Source organism: Diorhabda sublineata, chromosome 3 (genome assembly GCF_026230105.1).
Source record: "Diorhabda sublineata isolate icDioSubl1.1 chromosome 3, icDioSubl1.1, whole genome shotgun sequence".
Lineage (NCBI taxonomy): Eukaryota > Metazoa > Arthropoda > Insecta > Coleoptera > Chrysomelidae > Diorhabda > Diorhabda sublineata.
The window spans coordinates 41,092,516-41,119,062 of record NC_079476.1 but is presented as its reverse complement, the minus strand read 5'-3'; the positions used below and the strand labels follow the sequence as shown (position 1 = coordinate 41,119,062).

General features: G+C 31.7%; 2 protein-coding genes across 2 annotated transcripts in view; both read left to right on the top strand.

The window, feature by feature from the left end:
* The window catches only part of LOC130441310 (neural-cadherin-like), an 84,300-nt gene extending 65,922 nt beyond the window's left edge, over positions 1-18,378 (top strand). The window contains exon 3 of the mRNA XM_056774926.1: positions 17,333-18,378. Within this exon, the coding sequence (XP_056630904.1) occupies positions 17,333-17,382 (50 nt within the window). The 3' untranslated portion in view covers positions 17,383-18,378. The remainder of the gene's footprint in view (positions 1-17,332) is intronic.
* Positions 18,379-19,988: 1,610 nt separating this feature from the next.
* The window catches only part of LOC130441783 (neural-cadherin-like), a 33,484-nt gene continuing 26,925 nt past the window's right edge, over positions 19,989-26,547 (top strand). Inside the window, exons 1-2 of the mRNA XM_056775570.1 lie at positions 19,989-20,028; positions 25,514-25,722. Of these exons, the coding sequence (XP_056631548.1) occupies positions 19,989-20,028; positions 25,514-25,722 (249 nt within the window). The remainder of the gene's footprint in view (positions 20,029-25,513; positions 25,723-26,547) is intronic.

Below are 26,547 nucleotides of genomic sequence, written 5' to 3'. Positions count from 1 at the left end.
GATTTAAATTCAGGGGACACTCCTGACCATATTAAAAAAAAACTTTTCTCGTACGTTTTTGGCCTATTTCATCTCTTTACAAATCTAGAAGACAACTATAACATAATGTCTAACAATTTACGTGAGATTATCGAAATTAATGGTAGTGGACGATGAGAAGCGGATAATATATAAAATAAATGGTGGTTTACAACAGGAAGAAGATTCATTACGAAACTGTATGGCAGTCTTTTTCAAATAACCACCATTTGTTTGTGAAATTCGTTGTTTTCAAAATTAAACCGCCAGTTTTATTCATAAGTGTAGTTTTTTGAACTGTTTTATTCGAAAATCATATTTGAAAAATTCGTCTTAGGCTTTGACAACTGTTTTTGTCAGAAATTAACAATTGAAACTCTCTTACAGAAGACGTATTTTATTTTCGAAAACTGTGTTTCCATTTTCTTAAAAAAATGTGATGATTACATCGTATCATAATAATAAGATTAAATTTTTCTAATTTTAAGAATAAAAATGGCTAAATTGCAAATTTACTTTAATCTAGACTACTTAAAAAAGTCTCTTATAATCTATGAGTGATGAAAAAACAACAAATTATCGAACGAAAAACAAATTTCTCGTTAAATTGAAAAAAAAAACCCCGACTGATTGCTGTAAATTGTGCGTGCAGAATGTCGAATGAGTATCCGGATGATTTATCCGACGATAAAGAAACTGTAAGAAAAAAGTCTGTGCGAAGTTGGTGCCAAAAAATCTGACTCCTGACCAAAAGCTGTTATGTCAACGGATCTTAGATAAAGATCTGCTTTGAAAGGGATCCGATTTAAGTCGATGGAAGCGGTAAAACAAAAAAACGGCAGAGCTCCTAAAGTCCATCACCAAAGAAGACTTCCAGCACTACTGGAGAGGGGATTATATCGAATGTAGAATAATTTTTCGTAACCAGTCTCGTTATTTAATAGCCAGACCTCGTATATTCTGTCAACAACTGATGCGGTAGAAACAAACGATTAAAAAAAGCAGAAATAGATCAATAAACAAGGTGTTGACATCTATTAGAAGCGTCATTAATTGTGCCTGCTTGGGAACTTTTCATTTATCCTAAAATAATGATTCTGCCCCATTGGACTATTATTTATTTTAGTCTGTGCGAAATTCTTAAGAGGATTGACAAATACGGTTTGGTTTATATTATAATAAATTCACTTTGAAAAACGTTTTAAAAGTGACATTACACTTTTCCCCAACCCGTATTTGAACAGAAAGACAAATATTCTTAATACTAAGTATGTACATACCAATTAAAGTGAAATTAACATACATGCAAAAGGGAAAAAAGGATAATGAACTTTGCCTAAGTAAAGACTAATTATATTGATCTGCAGAAGCGGTCACGCAACGTGGGAGTTGTGAGTTTGTCTGGGGGTCAAATAATTCTACTCTAAAAATGCAGACTAATATCGCGAGAATCTTGTATGATGGTTAATTGTTAGTATTTTAGTTAATACACGGGCGCGCATAGCGAGTAAATATGAAAAATAACATGCAAACTCCAAAATCAACATGCTTCAGCACAAACTAATATTAAAAAAATTGAAAAGTCAATAGACTAGACTAAAAGGCGTGTACAAATATCTAGATAACGATGAAAAAGTTAGTGCTTAATTGATACCGATTGAATGAATAATGAATTCTTTATTTTATTAGTTGATTTGCAGTCTTCTTGGTAATATATAAGTTTGTCGTGGTGATTTATCTTGATTTAAGGTCTGTTTTCTATGAAAATCAGTTTGATATGATCGTCGATTGAAAGTGCGCGAGTTAGCAAACATAATAGGCATTTCAAGAAGTGCCAGCATCGAGAAGATATTTACAATGAGTGTTTGGTAATTGTCCATCACTTCACACTTGAAACTAAAAAAAAAAAGATAATCAAAACAATGGTCTGAAAAAGTAGATAATGACCATTCCATCTTCATTTTTTTTTTTAGGTTAGGCTTGGAATAATTTTCATTGACTATCTTGCACTCTATTCGGCAGATTTAGCTCCCTCGGATTATTTTCTGTTCGCAGAATTGAAAAAATGATTCGGTGGTCAAAGATTTTCCAACATTGAAGTGGTAATGTCCCCAGTTAATGGCTATTTTGATGAGCTTGACGATTTTTGTGTTTCTTTGTTGGGTCAAGAACTTCTGGGACCGTCCTCGTATACTATATATAACCAACACTGCTTTTTCACCTCGCTGTTTGTTCTTTTTCTTTCAGAAAGCACTTAAAACTGATTTTTATATACTGACTATTAAAATGCATGTATTCAAGAGTTTTTTCCACATCGATCGTATCATCTCCCACGAGCAATCAATTGGGCAATTTCGTATGCATTCGCTCCCAATAGATCTGTCACGAAGTGGATGTCGTGAGGTTTCTGGAAAAGAGGATATTTCAATCCTCATTTAAATAATTCGATAATGGAATTTTGAAGTTGGCTCTCTTGGTGGAATTTATCACTGAACGATGACATTTGGAAGTGAAATTTTTTATTTTTATATATTTAAACGAATTTCCATTGGAATGAGGATCATTTACAATAATTTTGTTTTCATATTTATATCATTGAAAGTAGTAGTGAAAAATCTGCAAATTGCAAATTTTTTCAAATAAGTTTGTGAATATTGTAGACGTTTGTAAATAAAATTTAACGTGCTTTTTGAAACCATTCAAAAACCCTTATGATCAAAACTAACAAATACATTCATACAAGTTTTCTGAAAAGTATTCGGACTCTGAGAAGTAATAAGACTCAGAAAAAGGAAATCTGTCTGCGAGGCAACGTGAGTTGGAGTTTGAAACGACAGAAAATCGAATTGGTAAATCTTTTCAGGGCTTATTGGAGAGAAAGGTTTTCAATGAGTTGCTTTAAAAGATTTTTCAAAGTAAAAATTCTATTGAAAGTGTTGGTTGAATTGGCTTCGAAATATATTTATTACATTTTTTAATACCGATTCTTTAAAAATCCGTAGGATTTGTACAATTGCAAATATCGCTAGATGTACTTCAAATAATACTTATATTTAGAGATTAGTTATTAAAAAGGTTTGTAATCGTGGATTTAATGATCAAATCAAAATTTTGATAAAAAATCTCATCTTAACTTCGATATTCTTTATAAAATAAGAATAATAAAGTTCCTCAAAATAGCCATTAACTGCTTCTTCATTGTAGGTAAATCTTTTACTACATAAATTCATTAATTGTGGTCATTGCAGATGTGTGTGCTGGTGCATCGTCTTGATGAAACAACACTTTCTTCTTTGCCAAAAGCGGCCTTTTTTGGTTGATTTCTTTGCTCAAACGTTGCAATAAGTTCGATGTTTTTCTTTTTCAAGATAATCATTGACAATTATCCCACTATCATCCCAAAAAACCGACGCTAGGATATTGCTCGCAGATGGAACGGTCTTTGCCTTCTCAGTCCTTTATTTTGTTTGATCTTTTGTTTCGAATGTAAAATGATGGACCCCAGGTTCAATTCATGGTCATAAAAAACGCAAAAACGACTTTATTTTTATAAAAAATTGCCAAACACTCGATGGAAACATCGTCACGACTTGATAAAAAAATACCCAAAGATAATAAATATTAGAGCAATGTAGAAACTATTAAATGGAGTCAATTTATGTATACAATCCTGGAATTTGTTTCCCATGCATTTTATAACAAATCATATTTCGTAAAACAAACAAGTAAACTATTTTTTTCAATTGTACATTGTAAGTTTACAAGCTGCAGCATTGATATTGGCGTGGTCGAAGGGGCTGACACGACCTCGGTAGCCCTTAATCCAATTATGGAATGATTCACGCAGCTGCCGGCTGCTTACTTAATGTTGTAAGTGCGCTGGGTGTTTACCCCGACATTGCCATGTCTAATTTTCTTCAATTCATAAAGTGCTACTATTACAAGTCATAACGCAGTGGCGGAACTGTAAATTTTCAAATATTTTCAAAGTGATTTCGACAGTTAATGATTATATTGAAGTTGAAGTTGAAGATTCTTATTATAAAAAGGGTATCGGAGCAAATGAATAAGCAAATTTTTAATGCAACTTAGGGATGCTCAAGCATTGAATTACTTCATCAAGCAAATATAAAGTTGACAATTAAGTACTTTCCCTTTTTACTCATAGAGAGCGTTGCTGAAAGGTTTAGCCCTGATTTAGCATCATCTGATTACCATTTATTTGGAAATTTGCAGAATTCTTTCCATAGTCAAACTTTCACAAATGATCACGACCTTCAATCGCATCTGGTTCAGTCATGGAGCAAAATGGAAAATGTATTTTTATACTACAAAACCGAAATTACATTGTCGCCAACCACTCTGTATAATGCAGAAGCTTTAATAACCCATTTTTTTCACGGTACCGCCAATTTCCCCGTCGTATCGAATGCAATCAACGAAAAATAGAAAGCAATGTTATTTGGAGTGCCTCATCAAACTTTCACTCACCCAATTATGTGTCTCTCCGTCAATCCAATCGGGATATAAAACTTTTTCAATAACTCCCGTGCTTTCCTACATATAACAGCCAAAATGGATGAGTAGATTATCGAGGATGCGGAGGTGTATTCTTACAGGACGATGAGAACAAAAACTTTTTCAATATAACTCCTCTCCATGATCTCTTGTCATCCATCTTACTTCAAGTTGTTTGTTTAGGTCTCGAGGAACTTTTCGATAAAATTTGCTATTACAATGTGACAGAATCTTGAACAAATACTTCACAAGACAAAAGATTGTTCAATAAAGTTTTAAATTATAATATTTCATCACTAAGAAAACGGACGATGAATCTTTTACTCATAAAATTCAAAAGACCGTAGGCAAATCGGTTACATAGTTCTAAAAAGCGCTTGAGAATATAAGTTTTTGTGAAAAAGAGGGAAAAAACAATTTTGGTATGCATCGAGGCAGTAAGTCTTCAGGAAGAAGTATACTTTGGACTGTACGAATAGTATCTAGCTCTTACAAAAGGGGGAAACTATAATTTTTTTCTACACTTTTAGAAACATCTAAATGACTGATTTGGTAGCCGTAGTAATTATAAATCTTTAGCACTGCTCCCAAGAATATGAAGGACGACTGCGTTGGTATATAACTGCTCAAAAGGACTAATTTTACAAAAAAATATTGTTCTTTCAAGACTCAATCAATGGTCGTAGAGCCATAGATGCGATTAAACTCAAACTAGCTTTCGAAGCGATTAAATACAATTCAATCAACAACATTAAGTGAAAAGGATTTGGTAGAGGAAACCAGCAGTAAAACCATCAAGGATCAGTGGATATATAATAAGATGAATACAAAACAAAAGGAGAATCTACTAAACAGTGTATTGGAAGCAACATCCAAAACATGAAGAACAAAAAGATTAATGAGGATGACTGAAATGGAAACAATCAAGGGAGTGTGTCTCAAAGATAGAATCAGAAGTTAGGATATTAGAGAAGAGATAATATGTGGTGAATTGGGTTATATAACGAGATCAAATAGCCATGATCTAGATACCACGCACACAGAGACCACTAGACATACCACAAAGATATGATATGAGAATAGAAGCTCAGCGGGAATGGGCAGGTCTAGAAGAAAATTTGTGATCAATCTTTTTTTTAAGACTGCTTCAATGTTTCAAAAGCACTATAGAACATCTATGATATATTGATTCATAATCAAAAATTCAACTATCATCATAATATCGTCCATCTAATTGCTAATGAATAATATTTATCAATTTTATCGATACTTGTAGGACGTCTGGAAGTTACAAATGGCGTTTTGGTATCAAATATTCATCGTCTCGTTGAAAACATGTCCAACTAATGGCATCCACCATAATATAGAATATAATTAATGGAATTTCCAACAGAAATGTCCGACTTGATGAATGAACTAATAAATTTTAATCACTCTTTCCATTAATATTTGATATATTCACCAATTGTGAATATAGAGTGAAAACATTTCCAAATTATTGTTTTTATTTAAAGTAATTACAGGAAAAAAATATTTATTGTAATAATATGTCGCTATTCGTAGTCGAAATATCATTCTTCAGAGTTGAAATATTCTCGTCCATATTGACAGAAATATCGTTTTCTAAAGTCGAAATTGACGATATCAAGGTGGTGGTCTCGTCTTTGAATAGATAAGTTTCTGGATCAAATCCGTCACTCACCAGTGCCACTTTCTTTTTACCAATTCATTCTTCTTACCGTACGTTTATAACTCACGATTCTCCAGTTCAGCTTTCAGTTCCGTTTAGTCTCTTGGCTATGTTTATGTCACTATTTACACACTATACAATACACTTAACTTACAATAATTTACTTATAAATATCACTTAAAACAATTTTTATTACTATTACTTTTATTACTTCGTTTTATTCACTATAACTGTTTATTTCAAAATAACTGTGTTTACACGAATCATTTATATACCTATATGAAATTCTACAAAGTTCTAGAACGAAAAGAAAGAAATAAATAGACTTTCCTAGAAATTATTTAATACAAATATCGTATAATATGCTATAATGAAAAGTTCTAAAAGGAATTATCAATGGCGCGTCCGCTATTTATAAAAAGCAGATGAAAGCGCCGCGCGAATTCGTCGAATTTTAAAATGACATTGAAGTTTGACAGAGAAGGACCCATTTTACGAACTAATTCGTTAGGTAATTAAACCATTTCATTCACATTATCAAAGTTTTTCAGATATTTAATATTTAAATAGTCGCAAAAAAAGTATCGCGCATGGGAATAAATTCAAACGCGTTTATAACGTTAATGACAAGCTTCGTTTCATATATTGTGAAACTTTGAATCCAAATACGTTTATTTTCACACTTAATTCTATATTTTCGTTCGCTATAAAGCTTATGATATCTACACAATCAAATATATCGAAATTTAAATTCTTAATAAACGCATTAAGCTGATACGACCCCGCAACGGACAGAACATGTTAACATAATGATATTTTAATAATATCTTTAGTTGTTGGTTGGTTTATCTTCTAGATATCCAAGAAACATTGTTTTTTCTTTAATTCTTCCATATTTTACTTCAATAGTATCTTTTCTTCAATATTTTCCACGTCTTTTGATCCATTTTCTCTTCGATATCTTCTTTCTGTTCTGTTCACATTCATTTTTATTCATTTTCTTTGTATCTTCTATTTCTGATTCTATTCTAATTCGTTTTCTAAACGATTCATGCTTCTTTCCTATTAATTTTGATTCTGAGTAATTTTTTGTTATCGATTCAACTGAAATCTGTCTTTTTGTATCTTTTTTCCTCGTGTAACTTATTTATACTCGAAAAAACATTGGCAAAAGGACAAGTAATCCCCCCGATGTAGTTATCAAAAGAAGTTTAGTGTGCTCTGCAAATATAAACAATGGAAAACAAAACGAAATAAATTCTTCAACAAATCCGAATGCAAAATATATAAAAGTATTTTCTTGGTGTTTGAACTTGTGCCAAAACCAAAACGAGTACAGTTGAAATAAAATATTTTTATTTAGATGGAAGGCAATTCTGTAAATATGGAATTTGAATACTTCATTCAAGTTAATGCTTCGAAAAAGCGAATATGTTCAATCAATTTGGGGTAAATAACAAAATTGGATTGAAAAGTTCATCAATAAATCTAATAACTATTAAAAAATGGAACTGTAGAGGGTGGGAGTCAAAAACTCTACAATTTTAGATCGCACTAAAACAAATCAACTAAAATTGGATTGAGTATATAGAGCTAATAGAAAAATTGAGTCTGCTGGAACAGTGGTAGTGGAAAATATAAAAGAGGATTGAAATTATGAAGAATATATAAAGTTAATTGACGGAAAGAAACAGTGAAGAAATGTCGACAATGAGATTAATGATTGAGGTGAAATGAATTTAGTAAGAAATGAGAGAGAATGAGAAAGTTTTCAATAGATATTTAACAATGTATCATTTTGGATAGATGGTGCTTCCAAACTAAATTTCATTGAAACATTTAACTTCAAAGTCCACGGAGAACAAATGAAAATATCGTAAACTTACAACCGAAACTGATCAAATCAAAAACTAACTATTCAGAGTTAATACCATCAAGTTATTAATCAGAGTGGACTGAACTAAAAGAGAAGTTGACCAAGTCTTGTATTTAATCCATTTTGTCATGATAAATTCCTCCATTATGACAGTGTTAATGAACATGGCGTTCATCCCTCGCAAACCATGACCAGGTCCACTTGGCATGGTAAAAGGCGAAAATTATTTATCAGAAATGACTTTTGGCACAATATGGTATTTTGCAATGCGGCATATTTGATATAAATCCTGTTTCGAGGAAGTTCACGTGAAATATTTACAGCAAAAGCTTCAAAAATTGATGAACAACTACCAAAAAACATTTTTCCATTGAAGCAAAAAAGTAATTCTTATCATATGAAAAAATTTAAATTTCCGGATTATTATTGGTTTGTCGTTGCTAAAATTTGAAGTTATCGGTTATTTAAAAACCAAACTTGGTTGAAACCCCTTCAAATACAACTGAACTAATGCTCTACGAGTTTATGGTAGAGGTAAACCAGATGATATTCGATAAAATACACCACCTCCAAGTGATTCGGAGTAGCTCAGTTTTTTGTCAGAGTAAGTTAATGAAGTTCAGTTTTGACTGCAATTCATTATGACCAAGTCAAGTTCGTCTATTTTTATGTACACCAAGTCATATTTTTTGAAAATTATCACGCTTTTCCAATAGAGCCAAGTCTAAATTTTGTGAAAAATTTTATTTTTGACTTGATGCCCTTGTAGGTTGTAGGTTTGATTCAAGATTTTCTGCATTTTTGTTATTATGAAATTTTCGCTAGCCTTGTAAATCGCTAGCTAACTTCAATTGATTATCCTGTATGTAATAAACGGTATGTTTCATGGAAATTGATTACCAGCAAACCGTCACATAGATAATAACCATATAAATTCTTTAGTTGTGATGGGAGGCGAAAGCGAAAGCCCAATTTCGAAGTAAACTTCTTAATCTTCTCGAATCCTATATATTCAGATCGTTTGCATCAAGAAGGAGCGTACAAAAAGAGTCATCACGTGAATTATTCAATAGAATTGGTACTGTAAATATGCCCACCTTGTCACGATATTAATAACGGCTTGGGTATTATACAGATACGTTCATATTAGAATTATGAGTGGTTTTAAGTAGCCCACTTCAGTCTGTGTGAAAATACGCAGCGTTGATAATAGTACAGGAATTTTTCCAACAAATTAGTTTTATCGATTATATATTGATTAAGAATTAAGAAATGTATCAAAAAGATCTGAAACACTAACTAGGGATTTGCGAGGCTTGTAATTTTATAATATTGTAATCGTGATGATGGTTTGGATCAAAAGAATACCAAGATAAGACCATGACTAATATCGATTGAGCCAGACCAAGATCAATTCACCTATAAATAAATTTATTCTTCTTCATCGTAAAACTTCACCAGATTTTCAAGATACTTAACATTTGAAAAGTATTACTACAAGTAGCAGTCAAATAAATCCCAACTATATATATTCTGCGTATTTGTCAAATTCCATTATAACCAGACAGGACCAGCTTCACGGCCCATATAGTGGACTTGTTCGTTACAATAAATTCTAAATGTAAAAGGATTAATGTCAATCCTTCAAAGTATGTATTTACACAGGGAAATTATTAGCGATTATTTTTTATATCAAGATGGAATATTAGGAATTGGAAATACCAACATTTTGGTAAAAGTATTTGGAAAGGATTTGATTATAAATGAAAATTGTGTCACATAATTGCGGATATACCGAAAAACAAACAGACAACGATGCAAGATGAAGAAGATAATAAAAATCGTTGGTTATCCAAAAATCCCAAAAACGTGATTAAGAATTTTATGCGACATTTTATTATTTTTTTATTTGGAAAGCAATAACTAATACAATTCATATATATTCGTTTAATCTATTCAGATTTTCCAATTTTTTTAATGGAATATTTTTAAAACTATGAGTTAGATACAATATAGATTCAAATTCTTATGAAATGGAAAAATAGCTTTTTTATAAAACAAAAATTAGTTACATAGCTTGTAATAATAAAGAGCTGAACGAAGTCGCATCAGCGAGGGTCCTTTTTATTTCCAGATCTACCTCCAGGCTGATCAAGCCCAGGCCCGCGGGCCACACTGTGGAAGGAATCTTAAGTGGCCCGCGCAAGTGTGGTTTAAAAATACGCACCAAATTCAAAAATCCCGCGGCGTACATTATGGATCCAGTAGTACGTACGCTGCATAAATTACATACGGTGCAAAATCTCTTAACAGACGTCGATTCAGGTTATTATTTGAAGAAGAAATCAGGGAATATGGGGAGTTACAACTGTATTGTGCTGTACGATCATTTTGAAGGGAAAGCATGTTGAAACATTTCTTCAACTTGCGAGAACAGATGTCGCAATTTTTAGAGCAGAAACTGGCTTTACCATTCGAAGAAGACATTACGAATTACCTCTATATTTTGAATATCTAATTACAGGGTAAAGAGTGTTAACTTCCAGATATGTTTCATTTGATAAGCGGATTCGAAGCAAAATTGAATCTCTTCCCCATACTTAAGCATTCGAAAGGGGAGCTCAATATTGTTTCTGTTAATTACTCTAAATGCCAATCTAAAATTAAATGCTGATCACAGTCATTTGAGAGAAGATTTCGAGAGTAAAAAACTAAATGTCCAAATTTTTATAAATCCTTTCTTAATAAGCTTGGTTGAAATAGTTACTTATCCTGCCAATATTCAATTAGAACTTGTTGAACTGCAAAATCATGATACGTTGAAAAGCCTTTATGCTAACACATTGTCTTCGAAAGCACAAAATTCTTCAGAAGATTTTGCAGATTTTTGGAAATTTGTACCAAAAGGAGAATTTCCAGCAATAACTGATCTGGCGTTACAGTTTTTGAGTAGTTTTGGATCAACTAATGTATGCAAAAAGGTTTTTTCAGATCCATTCATCCTTAACTGAGTAACATATTTGAGACTTGTGGTTACTGTCAACACGTCGGATTTGTCGTCAAACATGAGTAAATTATCAAAAGATAAACAATGGCAGAAATCACTTTGATTGTTTTAACTTTACTTAGATTTTAGAATCCACCGTTTGGCCCGACTCTTCAAAAGATTGAGCAGCCTTGGTCTACCTGATAAATCAATCTTATGCTCTGACACAACATACAAACTTTCTTTTTTTCAAATATGTCAGTAAAATGAATTAAATTCACTAGAAACGTTGTGATGTTTATATGTTATTAAACATAGTTACCGTTCAAGAAATTTATATTTCATCCAAACTAGAATATCAAGTAACAAGTATCATTCTTTTTCGTTCTTAATTAAATGAAAATCAACTGAATTCAATAGAGAAATTAATCCCAAACATATGACTAAAGGCTAAATGTGAATCCTTGATGTATTTTGACATTGAATTTGCTTTTAACAAGATGGAATGCTTCAAATTCGATTATAGGAATTTGAGGTCCTCAAAATTGTGTTGCGAGTTTGCCAATTGACTCAGAATTAAACAAACAACGATGCCAGTTAAACCAAAAAATGTAAAATCAATCAATACAAAATATTTCATGTTGTTATCAATTTCTAAGTTCGATTTCTAATTTATTTGACTGCACTATTTCAATATATTTGGTAATTTAAACGCATGTTTTTCTAATGATTTATATTGAATAGAGTAGCGCTCTATTAGGATTAATAACTCAATCAATTACAATATTACTTAGTAGTATACATTTCCATTGGGTGTGTAAAACTCGCTATCATGTAGATTTAGAAATGGAATCAACTCGACGTATTATTATTGATTTTTAAATCTGACGATGATTATAATATGGGACATGATTTACTATTTAAATTGTTTCAATTTATAACGTTGTTTAGAGTATTTATGGGATTATAAATAAGAACAACTTATGCCGATGATATTCTGATAACCAAATATAAAAATCTTTTGTTTTATAAATAATAGTCCCATGACGACAAATCCGAACTATAAGTAGGGTGTTTCTCATTTCCACAGTGATTTTCGATAAATTTATATTTGATAAAAAACCACAAAAAACGTTTCGTAATAAACCGCTCTAACATTCGGTGTATCAACTAAATTTTGCGCGTGTTTATCCAAAAATTCCGGTTTATATTCCGGAACTACCCTCGTATTATCCAAAGAATAAATAGTGTTTTTCTCAAGAAATTGCAAAACGAACCAATAAAATTTTATAAAATGTCAGAAAACGCTTCGTTATCACCATCGATTTTGAGGAGAATTATACTAAAGAGGGTTCCCAAAATCGACAAACTCGAAAATCAAAGGGATGTTTTCGAACAATCATAATTCAATTTTACTGCTGTCGAGGAGGGTAGGGAAATGAAAAAATTATTCTTTTCCAACAATTTCTACGATGAAAACAAATTCCAACTTTTCAATATTTGTTTTTTGGTAACCGTCTGATTAAATCTGATTAATCGAATTCGACGCTATGTTTAGACTAACTTCCAGAATATTTAAAGTTACTTTATTTCTCAGAGAGTTTGTTTGATTAATTAGATATGAATTTAAATCACTGCTTGCTGTTGAAAAAGCATAAAAAAGAATTGGATTTACGGTTCCTATCTACAAATCAGTAGCGTATCATTGAATCAGCTTTATTGTTCATTAAATAACAAAAATTATAGAACACGAATAAAATCTGAATAAAAAAATCTACGCTTAAAGATCTGCTGGAAAAAATTATAGGATAGTTCTTAGAGAATTAGCAGGAGATTCAATTGAAATTTAAAAAAAGACTATAGAAAACAGCATAAAAAAGGAAAAGCGTCGATTATCTCTGTAAGCAATAATCTAGAAAGTGATAACATTTATAAAAATGTATCATAGACAATAAAACTCTCTACATGTTACGCTATGATTCATTATTTTCCTCTAATAAAAGTGCCCATGTACAACTAGCTCTACAATTGGAGTGCTCTAATGAATTTGTAGATCTGGAATGACCTTGATTTTCCCAGTTTCTTCTTTAAAGCATTTTCTACGTCGATATGGGATGTTCGCAGATTTCTCCACAACACATCTCCACACCAGTTTAAACAAAAACAGTGAAAACTGATGGGCCATCCGCCGATTGGTACCCAAATTCCCGCAGATCAAAAATATATAGCATGTTTTTAGTAAAATTTAGATATTTATTAGAGCTACCGATATTAAGGCTACGAACAACTTTTGGAGTGAAAATTCCTAGACCTCCTCATTTTCTTTGACATCCCGATGAGCAAGAACCAGAACCGGAAACATCTCTTCATCAAGCCTATGGAAGAAACAAAAACCTATTAAAAAACAAAATTATAACCATACAAAACAAAATAAAAATGTACAAAACCCTAATAGGACCAGTATAAGGGAAGAAGAAAAACATAAAAGAACTGGGAGAAAGATAATGAGAACTATAACAGTCCAACAAGAAAGGAGAGCAAAGAAAAACGAAAAAAATAGATAAAGAGCGGGGGAAGGAAAATATAGTGAGAGATACATAAAAGACTCAACTAGACTGGTCATATAATGAGAAGAAAACCAACTGAAATGATCAAAAGAATGAAGTAATGGATTCCATTGTAGCCAAGGAGAAGAGGCAGGCCGAGAAATACTTGGAGACTCGAGAGCACTGGAGGGCAAAATACCGGAACCAAAAGAAATGGTAAATAATAACAAAAGCGGCCAAAACAAACTATAAACTAGAAAACGAGGAGTCATAATTCAAATGATTGAAAGGCTTGATGATGGCGATAAAAAATGACCAAATACCATTTCCCGTCATTTATTTCAAACCGCTTCCATTCCAATGGTATGATCTGTGGTGCACAACCGGTTTAAACAAGATTTTGTACATAAAGCTTCACATATTCATCCACCCTCAAGTTAGTGAAGTACACCTCTGTTTAGATTGCAAAAACCGGTGGAATATCCTCGACTGTTAATTTTACTCTCCTAGACAGTTTTAGTTAGGTAATTAGATACGAACTCTAATCAGGAAATATTAGTTGGAAACTTTGGTAATCAGTTGTCTGTTGATGAAATTTAATTTGTAAAATAGTTGATAGTTTACCACTGTGGAATTGGTGAAGAGAGGCAGTTATTTATTTAGCTCATTAAAGTATATGCGGAGTTCTCACTAAGTTCGCGCAAATATGTTGTATTGTTCATTGTATTTAACAAACGATGTACATGTGCGAGTTTCCGGAACTTTCATAACATGCTGGAAAATTGCTCATAATTATTACAATCATCGGGTTTTAAATTGTTTAGTTATTTTTTAGTTAAAAAGTTAGTTTACGTTGTTTATTTCCTCACGTAATTCACGAAACATTTCAACTACTTTTATAATTAGTGTACAAAATTCATACGATGTTCAAGGCAGCGTAACATGAATTTTTAAAAGCTACTGTGCTTGTCAAATTGTATGAAGGAAAATTGTCAAACTCCACTACCTATAAAAACAATTGTTTCAATAATTTTTACACTTGGTTATAGATTGTTTTCAAAATAGAAGATCTACTAATTTCTGGGTTTTGAGTGTTTCCTTGTAGTATCCACTCTCTCTTCTTGATTTTATTGTCTCAAAAAGCTTCCAGATGAAACAAATTCTATTCAATCATTGAACCAAAATTCAATTTTTTTCATATATTCGGGGTAGAACCTCCTGATCATCGGCGAATTGTAGAATTTCAAAACAAACATTTTTGTCAATTTCTATGCCCATTCTTCTGCATTTTCTTTTCCACTGAGAGAGTCCTTTTAGCACATATATCTTAAAAAACGTAGATTTCGTTATCATAAGCTTTCTGTAAGTCAATGTACTTCCCACTCTTCAGATATATTTTTACCTTTGTTGGATTTTATAAATAGATAAGCTAGATAAGACTACAACATTTCAGTTCAAATTTTAAGTTAAGTATTTATTACCCTTTGTCGCGATGTTTTACCCTTTTTTAGATATTTAATTGCATTTTTTACTGCATTCTCAACCTTATATATTTCTTTACCAACCATTTGTACTTCGGAACCTATTCTTGGTTTCTAATTTACTCTATTTTCAATAAGAATATTGAGTTTTTTGATGGGTTTTTACTTTTTTTATAAATCTCCGAACTCCTCTATACCTCCTTCTTTCAATATATGTCTTAATTTCCTGATATATCTGCTCCCATTTCTCTCGTCTGTTCCAAAACTAAAAAAATCTCTTTTTAAAGAATCTTCCATGCTGCAAATGCTGTTTTTCAATGTTTTTTTCTTTTTTTTATCGTTCAAATGAATCCTAAGTATTGTCAAAATATAATAATATCCAATTTTCTGATAAAATCAATCTAACTGTATACGTAATTTATCTTTTAATAAATCCTCACAATTGATATAATTGAAATTTTTACCGCAACAATAAGACTACAAAAAAGTAATCGCTTCGTGTCGAATTGCACATATCCAGAAACCGTGAGTTCAATTTTTATCTTGCAATAACTCATAGATTGTAGTTGGAAACCTGAAACTTCAAGCAGCGGTATTTACTTTCATGACAGCTAATCTGTCGTTATTTATCGAAATTTTGCAGTAAACACAAAGTGTAATTTGAAAAATTAATTTCTATATGTCACGTTTATCTGAAACAAAATTTCTTATTACATGAAAGTTTTAGAGAAACTGAAACATGGAAATTTGTTGAACGTACAGGCATCAACCATCGACCTATGAAAGAAACTATTTCTTCACAAATAGTTTCGAGGTGTCAACATTACAAAGAGAAAATCGATATTAAGATCAGAAATACTTTTCAAATATTTGATTTAAAATTACACTCCTTTGAAAATTTTTAATTAGATACTAATTAATACTCAATATTTATTTGTATTTTGCTATTTTCTAAACCAGAATCTCCCATGTACCCGTGAACATTGACTTCAAAGTTTTGATGAAATGTTTTTCACAAATCAATGTTTAGTCACTTGGTTCAAAATTGTCTCTTCCCATTTAATTCTAAGGTTTTTTGGTAATTTAATATATAGATTATTATATAACTAAAAAATATTAATTTCTATTGGGAAAAAAAGATTGAAGCATCCTTAAACCACAAACTTGAACTTAAAAAATAAAAATATTTTCAAAAAAATCACTCTATAACTACAATCATCAATATCTCAAGATATAATTAGTGACATGTGATAAGATACTAATGAACAAAGGTCAATTAAAGATTCTTTATGTACTCAAAGATGAAATATCGTAATTAACCATAAGAAAACGAAATAAATTTCTTCTATTTTGATTTAAAATCGTTTGGGCTTGTCCATGACATTTAATAAGCCTTCTTCAAGGTCTATATTTTCAAAATTACTTCGTATCATATGATTTTCCAACTGAAAACCCCTGTATGGAACTTTCCCCATTACTACAAAGAAAATCAAAGAGGCATTCCGGTCTATCGACATGAATTTGAAACTGGTTCACCCAGTGGTTACCAACCCTTTAAAAAAATTGTTGCGCCCCCTTAATTTTTCTAACAATCTAATTTCATAAATAATCAACTGACTCGCGCTTCTTAGTTCCTTTTCCTGTAGGAAAAACAGTTTCACATTGGAAAAATCTTCCAAATGGCAATGAAATTTCACAATCACAAACGGGTTTCTAATTCATTCATAATTTAAAGTAAAAAGAAAATTGTTTCCATAGACTTGTCAAATGATTATTAATACGAACTTTCACTAGAAAAGATTTTATTTTATCCTGCGAGCTGGTCTTGATTGGAGAAGGAAACCCAATGTGTTAAAGCATCTGAATCATGCAAGTCAGAAGACATGTCGAATAGATTAAAAACCAATTTTCTATAATTATTTTTATGGTGGGAGTAAGCGTGAATATTCAAAATGGTTCAAAAAGGCGAGATTTAAATTGCGTCTTTTAATTCTGATAATCAGTAACATTGTACAAAAACGAATGGACAAAGAACCTTTGGTACAAATTGATTTATATAATATTTCTTTGAGTGTAATATTTCGCGTCGATTGTATGAATTTGAACAAGTCTGTATTACTGGAAGCGGCATTTTTGAATAAAAAATGAGACTCGCATTTGAATAATTCAAATGCAAAGATTAATCTTCTTTTTTTTCTGTTTCATGCTCATCCGTAGGACTGAAATGTAAGTTATTTCAACGTTTTTTATTCACTGTGTTTATATGAATTGTGTTTGTTTCATTGCATGCTTTAAACACCAAGCGAAAAAAATTTTTTTAGCATGTTTTGTTTTATAAAACCGATATATCAACGAAATCCGAAATGTCTAACTAAAAATAATTCTAAAGGGGGCGAAAAAATAGATAGTTCTACGTTTTCAAATTAACAATTAATATCATTGATTTAGATTCATAGTCAAAGAAGAAATTTATTAAATATATGGTAAACTAAACGTACAGTGGTAGTCAATATTAATAAAAACATGACTATAAATCACGATTTATATCTGAGCCACTTCTGTTGTCACATACAAAGTGGGAAAAACAAATACGTAAGCACAATAAACTTTAACTTAAAGTAAATAACCTAAAATTCAATTCTAAAACATTATAGAAAAATTTTTCATAGCGCCGGGTTCTTCAAGTATTGTTTTCTGTTTATTTTCGTGGTCTAAACTTTTTAGTAAAACCCACAAAAACAAATATGGAGTTGGTACTAGGTTGCAGGAACACCATGGAAGGTAAACTCTCGTTAGATGTATGACCAGATGAGTTATTCGCTGCATTTTCGAAAAAAACGTACTTCCTATGCATTTTGAAAACATTGCTGCAACACTTTCGAAGAATGTCTTTAGTAGTCTGTAATATTTTAATTCAAGCTATTTTGGATTCCAACATTTTTAATTTGATTTAATTTGATCCATATTGAACAAGATTTTTCTAGAAATTTAATCAATTTTTCTTCAAAATTTCAAATCTCAAGCATCTGAAGGCTATTCCTTGGGTTTACCAGAGCGAAAATCACATTTTCGAACAGTCAATGTGACTATTAATTCCAGATATGAATTTATCCCCTATTTAAATGCAAAAAATTACAAGATTGCTTTATTTTTTGGCTTGATACCAAAGGAGATATTGAAATTTCCCACTTGTCACTCTACAGTTGTAAATTAGCAATTTCATTTTCATTCTAATTCTCTAGAAACTTCATACTAGTCCTGATATAAAATTCAACGATGATTGTATAAAGATAGAGTGTTAGACCTATTTAATTCACGGAAATATAAGCTGCTTCCGGTAAACTAGGAGAACGAACCTAGTCGTGAATGTAATTTATCGAGAAAGATCTTCGCCCGGTTTAAATTCTAAAACACGATACCTGGGCTTTTCTAATTAAGATTATTCAGTAAACTGTCTAGAAAACTCCCGTTTATTTCAACCAAATTCGCGACAACAGAGATAACGATGAGTATTTCTCACTTATGATAAAAATCAAAAAATATCAAGTAAAAATGTTCATTAAGTACATTGGAAATGAATCAGAGTAGAAAACGCCAAAACGAACTCGAAAATATGTAGAGAAAATTAACAAACTTGTTAATTCAAACAAGCGTTTCCAGAGTAGGAAAAAAGAAAAAAATATACCATGCTGGAACCTTCTAAATCAGCTGGTGGTCTGGAGAATCAGGCAAAACAAATTTTAAAGTAGATTTCTGCAGTATACGAGGTCTTAACACGAATATAAACGTTGCACACCACTTGCAGACCTCTGGATCTAACAGAAACAAAAAATTCGATATTATGTAGCTTAGAACAACTTCTAAACCATCTAAACTATCTAAAGGCAGATATAGTTAGCGCTGGTGATGTTCATCACGTCAGTTGAAGGAATTTTTTCTACAGAATTGATGACGAGTGTTTTTAGGTCAACGCTGGTGTTTCCCACCTACGTTCTTTCCCTTCTACATCAACTATTTACTCGAAAAAACTACAAACCCCATCTATAACTTTGCTGAAGTTAGCACACTGATGTCGTCGGTCAAATCAACCGCCCCAATTAATCTCGGGCTAACATACAAATCCGTAGACAGCAATTTGATTGAGTTTAATGAGGCAAAGATCCATGGTGCTATATGCACTGCAGCTCAGGATTTGGTTCTTTCTGGACAAAAAATATCACTATCAATTTTTGTTGGGCCTTAACGTGTTAAATTGCAACTGATGACGCAATATGCTTAGATTTTGTACCTCGAACAAAGCTAATGTAGGTTTGCTTTATTAATTAAAAATATTGTCCGTGTAGAGTAGCTTTTTATCATATCTCAACCTCATTGAAATCCATGCATGTTTAAAAATAATTCCTGTTGCACGTTTATTTATAGATTGAAGCTAATTTCACCCTAAGTTGACATGCAATACGATGTTAATTATTTCAATATTAGAGTACAACTGAATCCATTCATAATCGCATGAAATGTCGCTTACATTCACTAATCTTCATTCACTCCAATTATAGATCTTTGCTAATTCCGAAAGCAATTTTCCAGATGGTTTTAGATGATACTTTTCAGACCACGGAATTTATTTTCTACCCAAGAGAATAATGTAAATATTTCAAAAACTTTAAGCTCTTATAGCTTATCGCAATAACTTATAATTTGCGAGGTAATTAACGAACTGACATTGTATAACCGCCACCGTTAATACATTAGGGTTAAATTTTAAATGAATATTTAAAATAATGGAACGGTTTTGCCACTACCTTCCATAAACTCGGTCGATCATAAAAGTTGATAAAAACTGTGTCAGTTTACATCGATGGAAGAACCGAAAATGTCTTTAAGACCTGGCGACTACAGAAGACTATGGAAAGGTATGTAACGAAAACATTGACCGGGAGCAGGAGTTTTCTTCGAATTACTAGCTTCATAAAGGTAGTTCAATGAATTCTAATATTCCAATTAACCTGTCGAGAATTTTGCACATTTCGTTGTCCAATCAGAGTTGTCAATACCTTCAGAAGATACAAATGAATTTGTGGTGGAAAAATTCTTTATATTTGCTATTCTGCATCTGCATAGCATCGTTAAAATCAAGAACTTAACCAATACATCATCAACGGCGACATCTTCGTAAATTCGTAACCACAATAGAAGGCTACCATCATCCCGGATTTTTGATCCAGAAAATCAATATTCTGGTGGAAACGGTTATCATGAATTCGCGCTAGAAAAACCGTTCTTTCTAGATTCATTTCCCGAATTTAAATATAATTGCATGGTTATAAGTAGGAAGGTTATATCTGAGAATAGAGTGAAGAAGCCAAAACGATTTGTCAAACCGTAAATGATGATTGTTTCATTATCAAAATTGGCTTCAACTGATAATCTTATATAGAGTGACCTAAAGTGTAAGTTTTGTCTTTAAAAACATAATGTTTCAGTGAGAAAATTTATATCATATATCATACAAAACGCGTGAAAAATCTTTTGGGTTTGTCTCGTTGTTACTTTCATCAGGAAGTTGATATCGAAATTAGTAATGTTGTTAAATTCCAAAAAAGGAATTTAGAAAACTCGAGAATCAGAGAACCGTTTTAACATCAACGATTTCGGAAAATTAGTTTAGCTTGGTACGATTGCATTCAAAATCTAAGTTGGTTTTTAAAAGGAAAATCCACCTTTTAAACAGAAATCAAAAAAATATAATAAGAAACAAGATAAATTTGAGAAATGTTTTCAATCCTCTAGAGTTGAATTTAAAATTCGATGTATTTCTCTTTGGTTTCTTTAAACACTTTTTGCAAATAAATGCTGATGTACCATTCAGAATTGACCGTTCCACCTCGGTAAAATAACAAGAATCGCCTCGTAATTACGAATATTATCTAATAAAAATAAAAACACAAAATGTTGGGACTTCTTAACAGTCACTGCCAATAGATTGAGTGGCTCTATCTCTATCTTGAACGAAAGGGTATTTGGTACTGCTTCCGGCCTTCCTAATCATTTCCTTTTCTTTCAAAACATAATTTTAGAACTCTACATAGTACATTTTATAGTTGTAGAGAATTTGTAAGATCAAGGGACTCCACTTCCATCCTGTTTCTTTCATTAGTCCATTGTATAGTCATGAAAGAAAACATTCTTTCTACGTTTACGTTGTGGGCTGGTATTGGTGAGGACTGTCACAATATTTGAAAAAAACTCACCCATTTCTCATGTCATGCAATGGGGATTAGTTTTCGTCATTCCACTTTTCAAGGTTTTCTTCAGTGAAATTTTTCAGAGCTTCCTCCAGACACTGCTCACTACTGGTTAATATGTGGGGGAACTGGTTATTTTGAAAAGAAAACCTCAACAGAATGTTGTTTAAATATCAGTGTAGAATTAAGTAGATACAAACTTATAATAAACCAACACAATAAACAATAAAGGTTTAAATAATTGTGTTTGTGAAAAAAGATCCCGCCATATTATAAATATGGTCCATTATTTTTTTAAAAAACAGGACGCAGATACTTACCTGAAATTATCCTGGATAATTCTCGGTAGAGAAATATTTTTAAGAAAGCTTAGAGCGAGAGAAAGCAGCGACCCTAAAAAGCTTGTACGGTCATTTAGGGACCGAATGTCCTTTATTCCCTCGAGGAAATTCTGTCCTAGTGATAAACGTAATGCTTGTGGTGGGTGGATCGGACTCTGATAGGCAGCTAGAGCGAAGTTTGAATATTTATCTTAGTCATTAATGATAGTTTAGATTTATGAAGCCAATATTGAAATAATTATGTAATGATCTGAATAGATATTAAATCTACACAGATTTCGTAATTTCAGTTTTATATACGATTTAAATTTATTTTTACGTGCTACTATATATTCCAAACTGAATATTTTCTATTAGGATAAAGTAAATACCACAAACTATTATTTTTTTGCACCACGTTAACATTAGAAAATGGATACATTATGCTAAATTTTATATCAAACTTTGAATAAACCGCTTTCTTTGTGCAATATTCTGAGCTTTTATGAAGTAAAATATCCTCTAACTTGGTAAACTTTGCATTTAAAAGGAACTTTGAGAAAAGCATTGGAGGTGTCGTATTTCTTAGTTGATACATACTTAAAACTCTGTAACATATTTTCATTATTATATCACTGACAATTATAATAAGAAGCTTCACTTTAGTATGAATATCTTGAAATACGAGGGGTGTCTGAAAAGTTTCAGCCTTCAATCGGATTGCAAAGGGTAAACCTGCTCCGAAAAAGGCAAAGACGCTTCCATCAACCGTTTTTTTTTTTGGATAGTCATGGGATTGTCTTATCAACTAACTTCAAAAAGGTATAGCAATAACTGAAGACTATTATAAATCATTGTTTGATAAAGAAAAACAGTACTTTTCCTTCAGGATAACGAAACTTCTTAGCCTTCAGTGATCACCATGGCTAAAAATCAGGAATTGTCTTTCGAAGTGGTTAACGACTAACCTTATTCAACAGATCTAGCTCCCAGCGACTTTTTCGTTTATTCCTAGCCTCAAAGTTCAACATTTTTAAATCATTTTCCTTAAAAATTATCGAATAGATGCTTTTATAAGAATCTGATACAAATTGTTGTGACATTAATATTAAGTACTATGACTTTTTTTAATAATAAATTGCATCATATCAGAAGAAAAATATATCATTTATTCAAAGTTATTTGAATCTCTCCAAGATTGATTGAAAACTTTTATGTCAACTTCGATTTATTCGGCTTTCAGTATCCTGTGACGAAGTAGTAAATCAGTTGTTGGAAATAAACATACCGAGCTTCAAAACTTTTCAAAAAAGTTGTGCTAATGTACCAAGCTTAGAATGAATGTCGCAAAAGCCGTAAAATGTTTTGATTTATTTCGTGAACTTGTTTATATACACTGCATTAGAGTTGACTTGAATATGGACAGTTATAACTACAAAAAACATTTCATTTGAATAAACTGAGAAAGAAAAATAAAGTGGGACTAGGAATTTGTCGAATAAAATTTTATACTGAAACAAAAACAGACAATAAAGAAATAAATTGAAGCAAAAACAGTTTAGTTCAGTTGAGTGGAGTAATCCAAATGCATCAAATACTATTATGTGCATTTCTGGATATAAAACAAAGTAGTAGAGGTTAAGATAGAAAATATTTCTACCAGGTCAATCAAAAGATGTTCAAACGAATGAATATGCCGATGACATAGACATAGACATGAAAACATGAGTTTTTTCTCCACCATCTGTTTTCAATGTATTGATTACTTTGATTCTGTACATCTAGCTCCTGCCTAGTTCCAAGGTATTGGAATTTCAAATTTCATTCTCCGTTCAATCGTTCTTTTTACTCTTTCCGATACTTTGCTGCTTCAATCATCTGTTTTATTGTTTTACCTTGTCTTGTTGTAGCGTACCTAAGTTTTCCTAGGTCTTATTTACGTTCTTTTCTTATATCTTTTTTCTTTTATCACTTTTCTTATGTTCTGATCTTCCTCTCTTCATGTGTCCGTACTAGTTTGAACATTTTTCAACTATTTTGTTTTCTATTGATTCCTGTTTGAGCTTTTTCAAAATTACCTCATTTCAGATCCCATCCATTATCATTTTCCCTGCTATTTTTCTCTGTTGCTCCATCTCCGCTGCTACTATTCTACTCTGTATCTTTTTCCATTTCTATTTTCTTGTCTTGTCTTCTGTAAAAATTACTCCCAAATATTCAATTTCATTATTAAATCTTTTTCACGCTCTCTTTCCAGATTTACTACCATCATTTTACATTTCTTGATATTTACTTCCATTCCCATGTCTTCTATTGTCTTTATTCATGTCTACTTTTTCTTTTATTTTCTTAAATGTATCTGCTACGAAAACTATAAAGTGTGTTATAACTAATTCGTCTTTTTTTTATATTATGTTTCATCTCTTCTATTCTTTTCATCATCATTTACAGGACGAGAGTATAAATCGAAGAGGATTGAGACTATTTCTTCTCTTTCTTTGTCACCAAAAAATGTTTGGGAAGAAGCTTATGGTATTGAATAAGTAGAATTGATATTATAGTAATTTTTAATCGTAATTTAATCGTCACGAATATTTGAAAGTTGTGACGTTTAAAATTGGCTTATTCAAACGTGAAATCGCCCTTTCTAATAAGGGATATTTATATGAAACGTGCCTAAGCGTGCGTCAGATGATATATAATCCTATCGCACTACACGTTTTAAGTGACTATCAGATAAACCAACTGTGAACTTAATCCCCTAACTGCTTTTTAGATACCCCTGAAATATAACCTTCGCGTTTCAAGTGACCAATTGTTAAGCCACCACGTGCAAAATCACCATAACCAGCACGGTATAATACTAATTTATATTTAATGGGATAGCGACCACATAAGGTTATAGGAAAAATGAATTATTTCGATATCAAAACGTTCACTTTCTATTTTATTTCATAGTTTAATATTCAATTTAACTGAATAAAGTTTTGCGGAATTGAAACAATGATAATAAAAAAACTAAATACAATTCGCATACAATTTTTAATTTTATTTCAAATATATATCTAAGAAATTCATTTCTTAAAAAGAAAATCATCCAGGCGTGCACCATCCTGCTGCGAACATGCCTCGAATCTAGATCTCAAATTGGTAAAAAACTGGAATTGGAATAGCTGCTATTTCTTGGTCTTCAAGTGATTAAGCGTGGCTGGGTTATTGGAGAAGACTCTACTTTGCAAGAATCCCCGCATAAAAAAATCTGGTGGTGTTAAGTCCGGACTTTTAGGCGGCCATGCAATGTCACCTCGACGAGATATCAGTTTCCCAGCAACCATCTGGTTCACGACCACCAAAGAGGCATTAAAAGTAAGACATGTCGCACCATCTTGGTTAAACCATGTCGTACGATTATGAGCTTCAAATTGTTGCAGTTGCGGAAAGAAAAAATCCCTTAGCATGGCTATTTATAGAAAGAAATTGGGTCCGATATTTCCGTGCGCTGATATGGCCGTCCAAACACGCAGCTTTCTGGTCCACCCGTGTAAACAGTAGCGGGTGGATGAATTTATCAATTGGAAACTGCTAAAATGCCAAATATTCAATATAGAGATTGTCCCACAAAGATAAAACTTGAATAATATAATAAAGAAATCAACTTCTGACTGTTTTGCGTGTGTTACTACTAACCTAGAAGCGTCAGAGGAATAAAAAATAAACAAGAAAAATAATTATTTCAAGCCACAAACCATCAATTTTATCAATAAATTCATAAATGGCAATGAACATAGAAACCTTAACCCTCCGTAACTAACGATATTTTATGTTTTTTTCAGATACAGACAACCAACGCGTGATTATCCACGTGCGAGACGTCAACGACGAACCGCCCTATTTCATCAACAGACCCTTACCAATGCAAGCCGTTGTTCAACTTAACGCACCCCCCAATACGCCTGTTTTTACCCTACAGGCTCGCGACCCCGATACGGACCACAATATTCACTATTTCATAGTGAGAGACAGAACTGGAGGAAGGTTTGAGGTAATTGTTCAATCTCACATCAATGGAAACGATATTTGCTTCTGAATTTGTAGTTAAAAAAAAATATTGGCTTCGATTCCGAATGGAAATTTAAAAATATATACTTGTAGTTATATAGTGAGTCCCACGACTAGTTAAAACTATCTTCATATGGCTAAATACTTGTAGTAAAATTATGAAAATGTCTACGTTCGCGTTTTCGGATACGATCTTTTAAACTAAAATATTTTTAAAGATGGCCGACTTTCGGTTCTATCGGAAGTCGAATGTAACTTTGTTATTTTAAATAGAACACCCTGTATATAAATACATTTTTGAAATCTACGTAATATTTTAGTAAACTTTTGCTTAAAAACTTTTCTCGAAAAATGCATACTTTTTGAAATATTAATTTTTTTGTAAAAAATTTGACCTTTGCAAACCCTTATAAATAGTTTTTTTACGAGGATACCCTTAAAGTTATGGAAGTTGTTGTTGTTCGGTTGTTTTAAGCAAGGTCAGAAGTATTTGAATCTATACTGAAAAATTTTCAATTTTATACAGGATGTGCTTAAAAATTGTTCAAAATTGACCTTTGTAAATATCAAATTTCTTCATTTTTTTAAATAGAATCGCCCGGTTTTTTCTATTTTAATGCATTCAGGGGTAAAAAATGGTATAAAATTAGGCAAATTCATGTATACTTTCCTATATCTAAACCTCACAGTTATCTCAGGTGTTTTTAAATTGAGAACGCGCCATCATAACGATTTTCGAAATTATCATCAATTGACAGATGACAGTTAAATTAGTGTCATTTATTACGAAGCCTACTAAAAGTATACA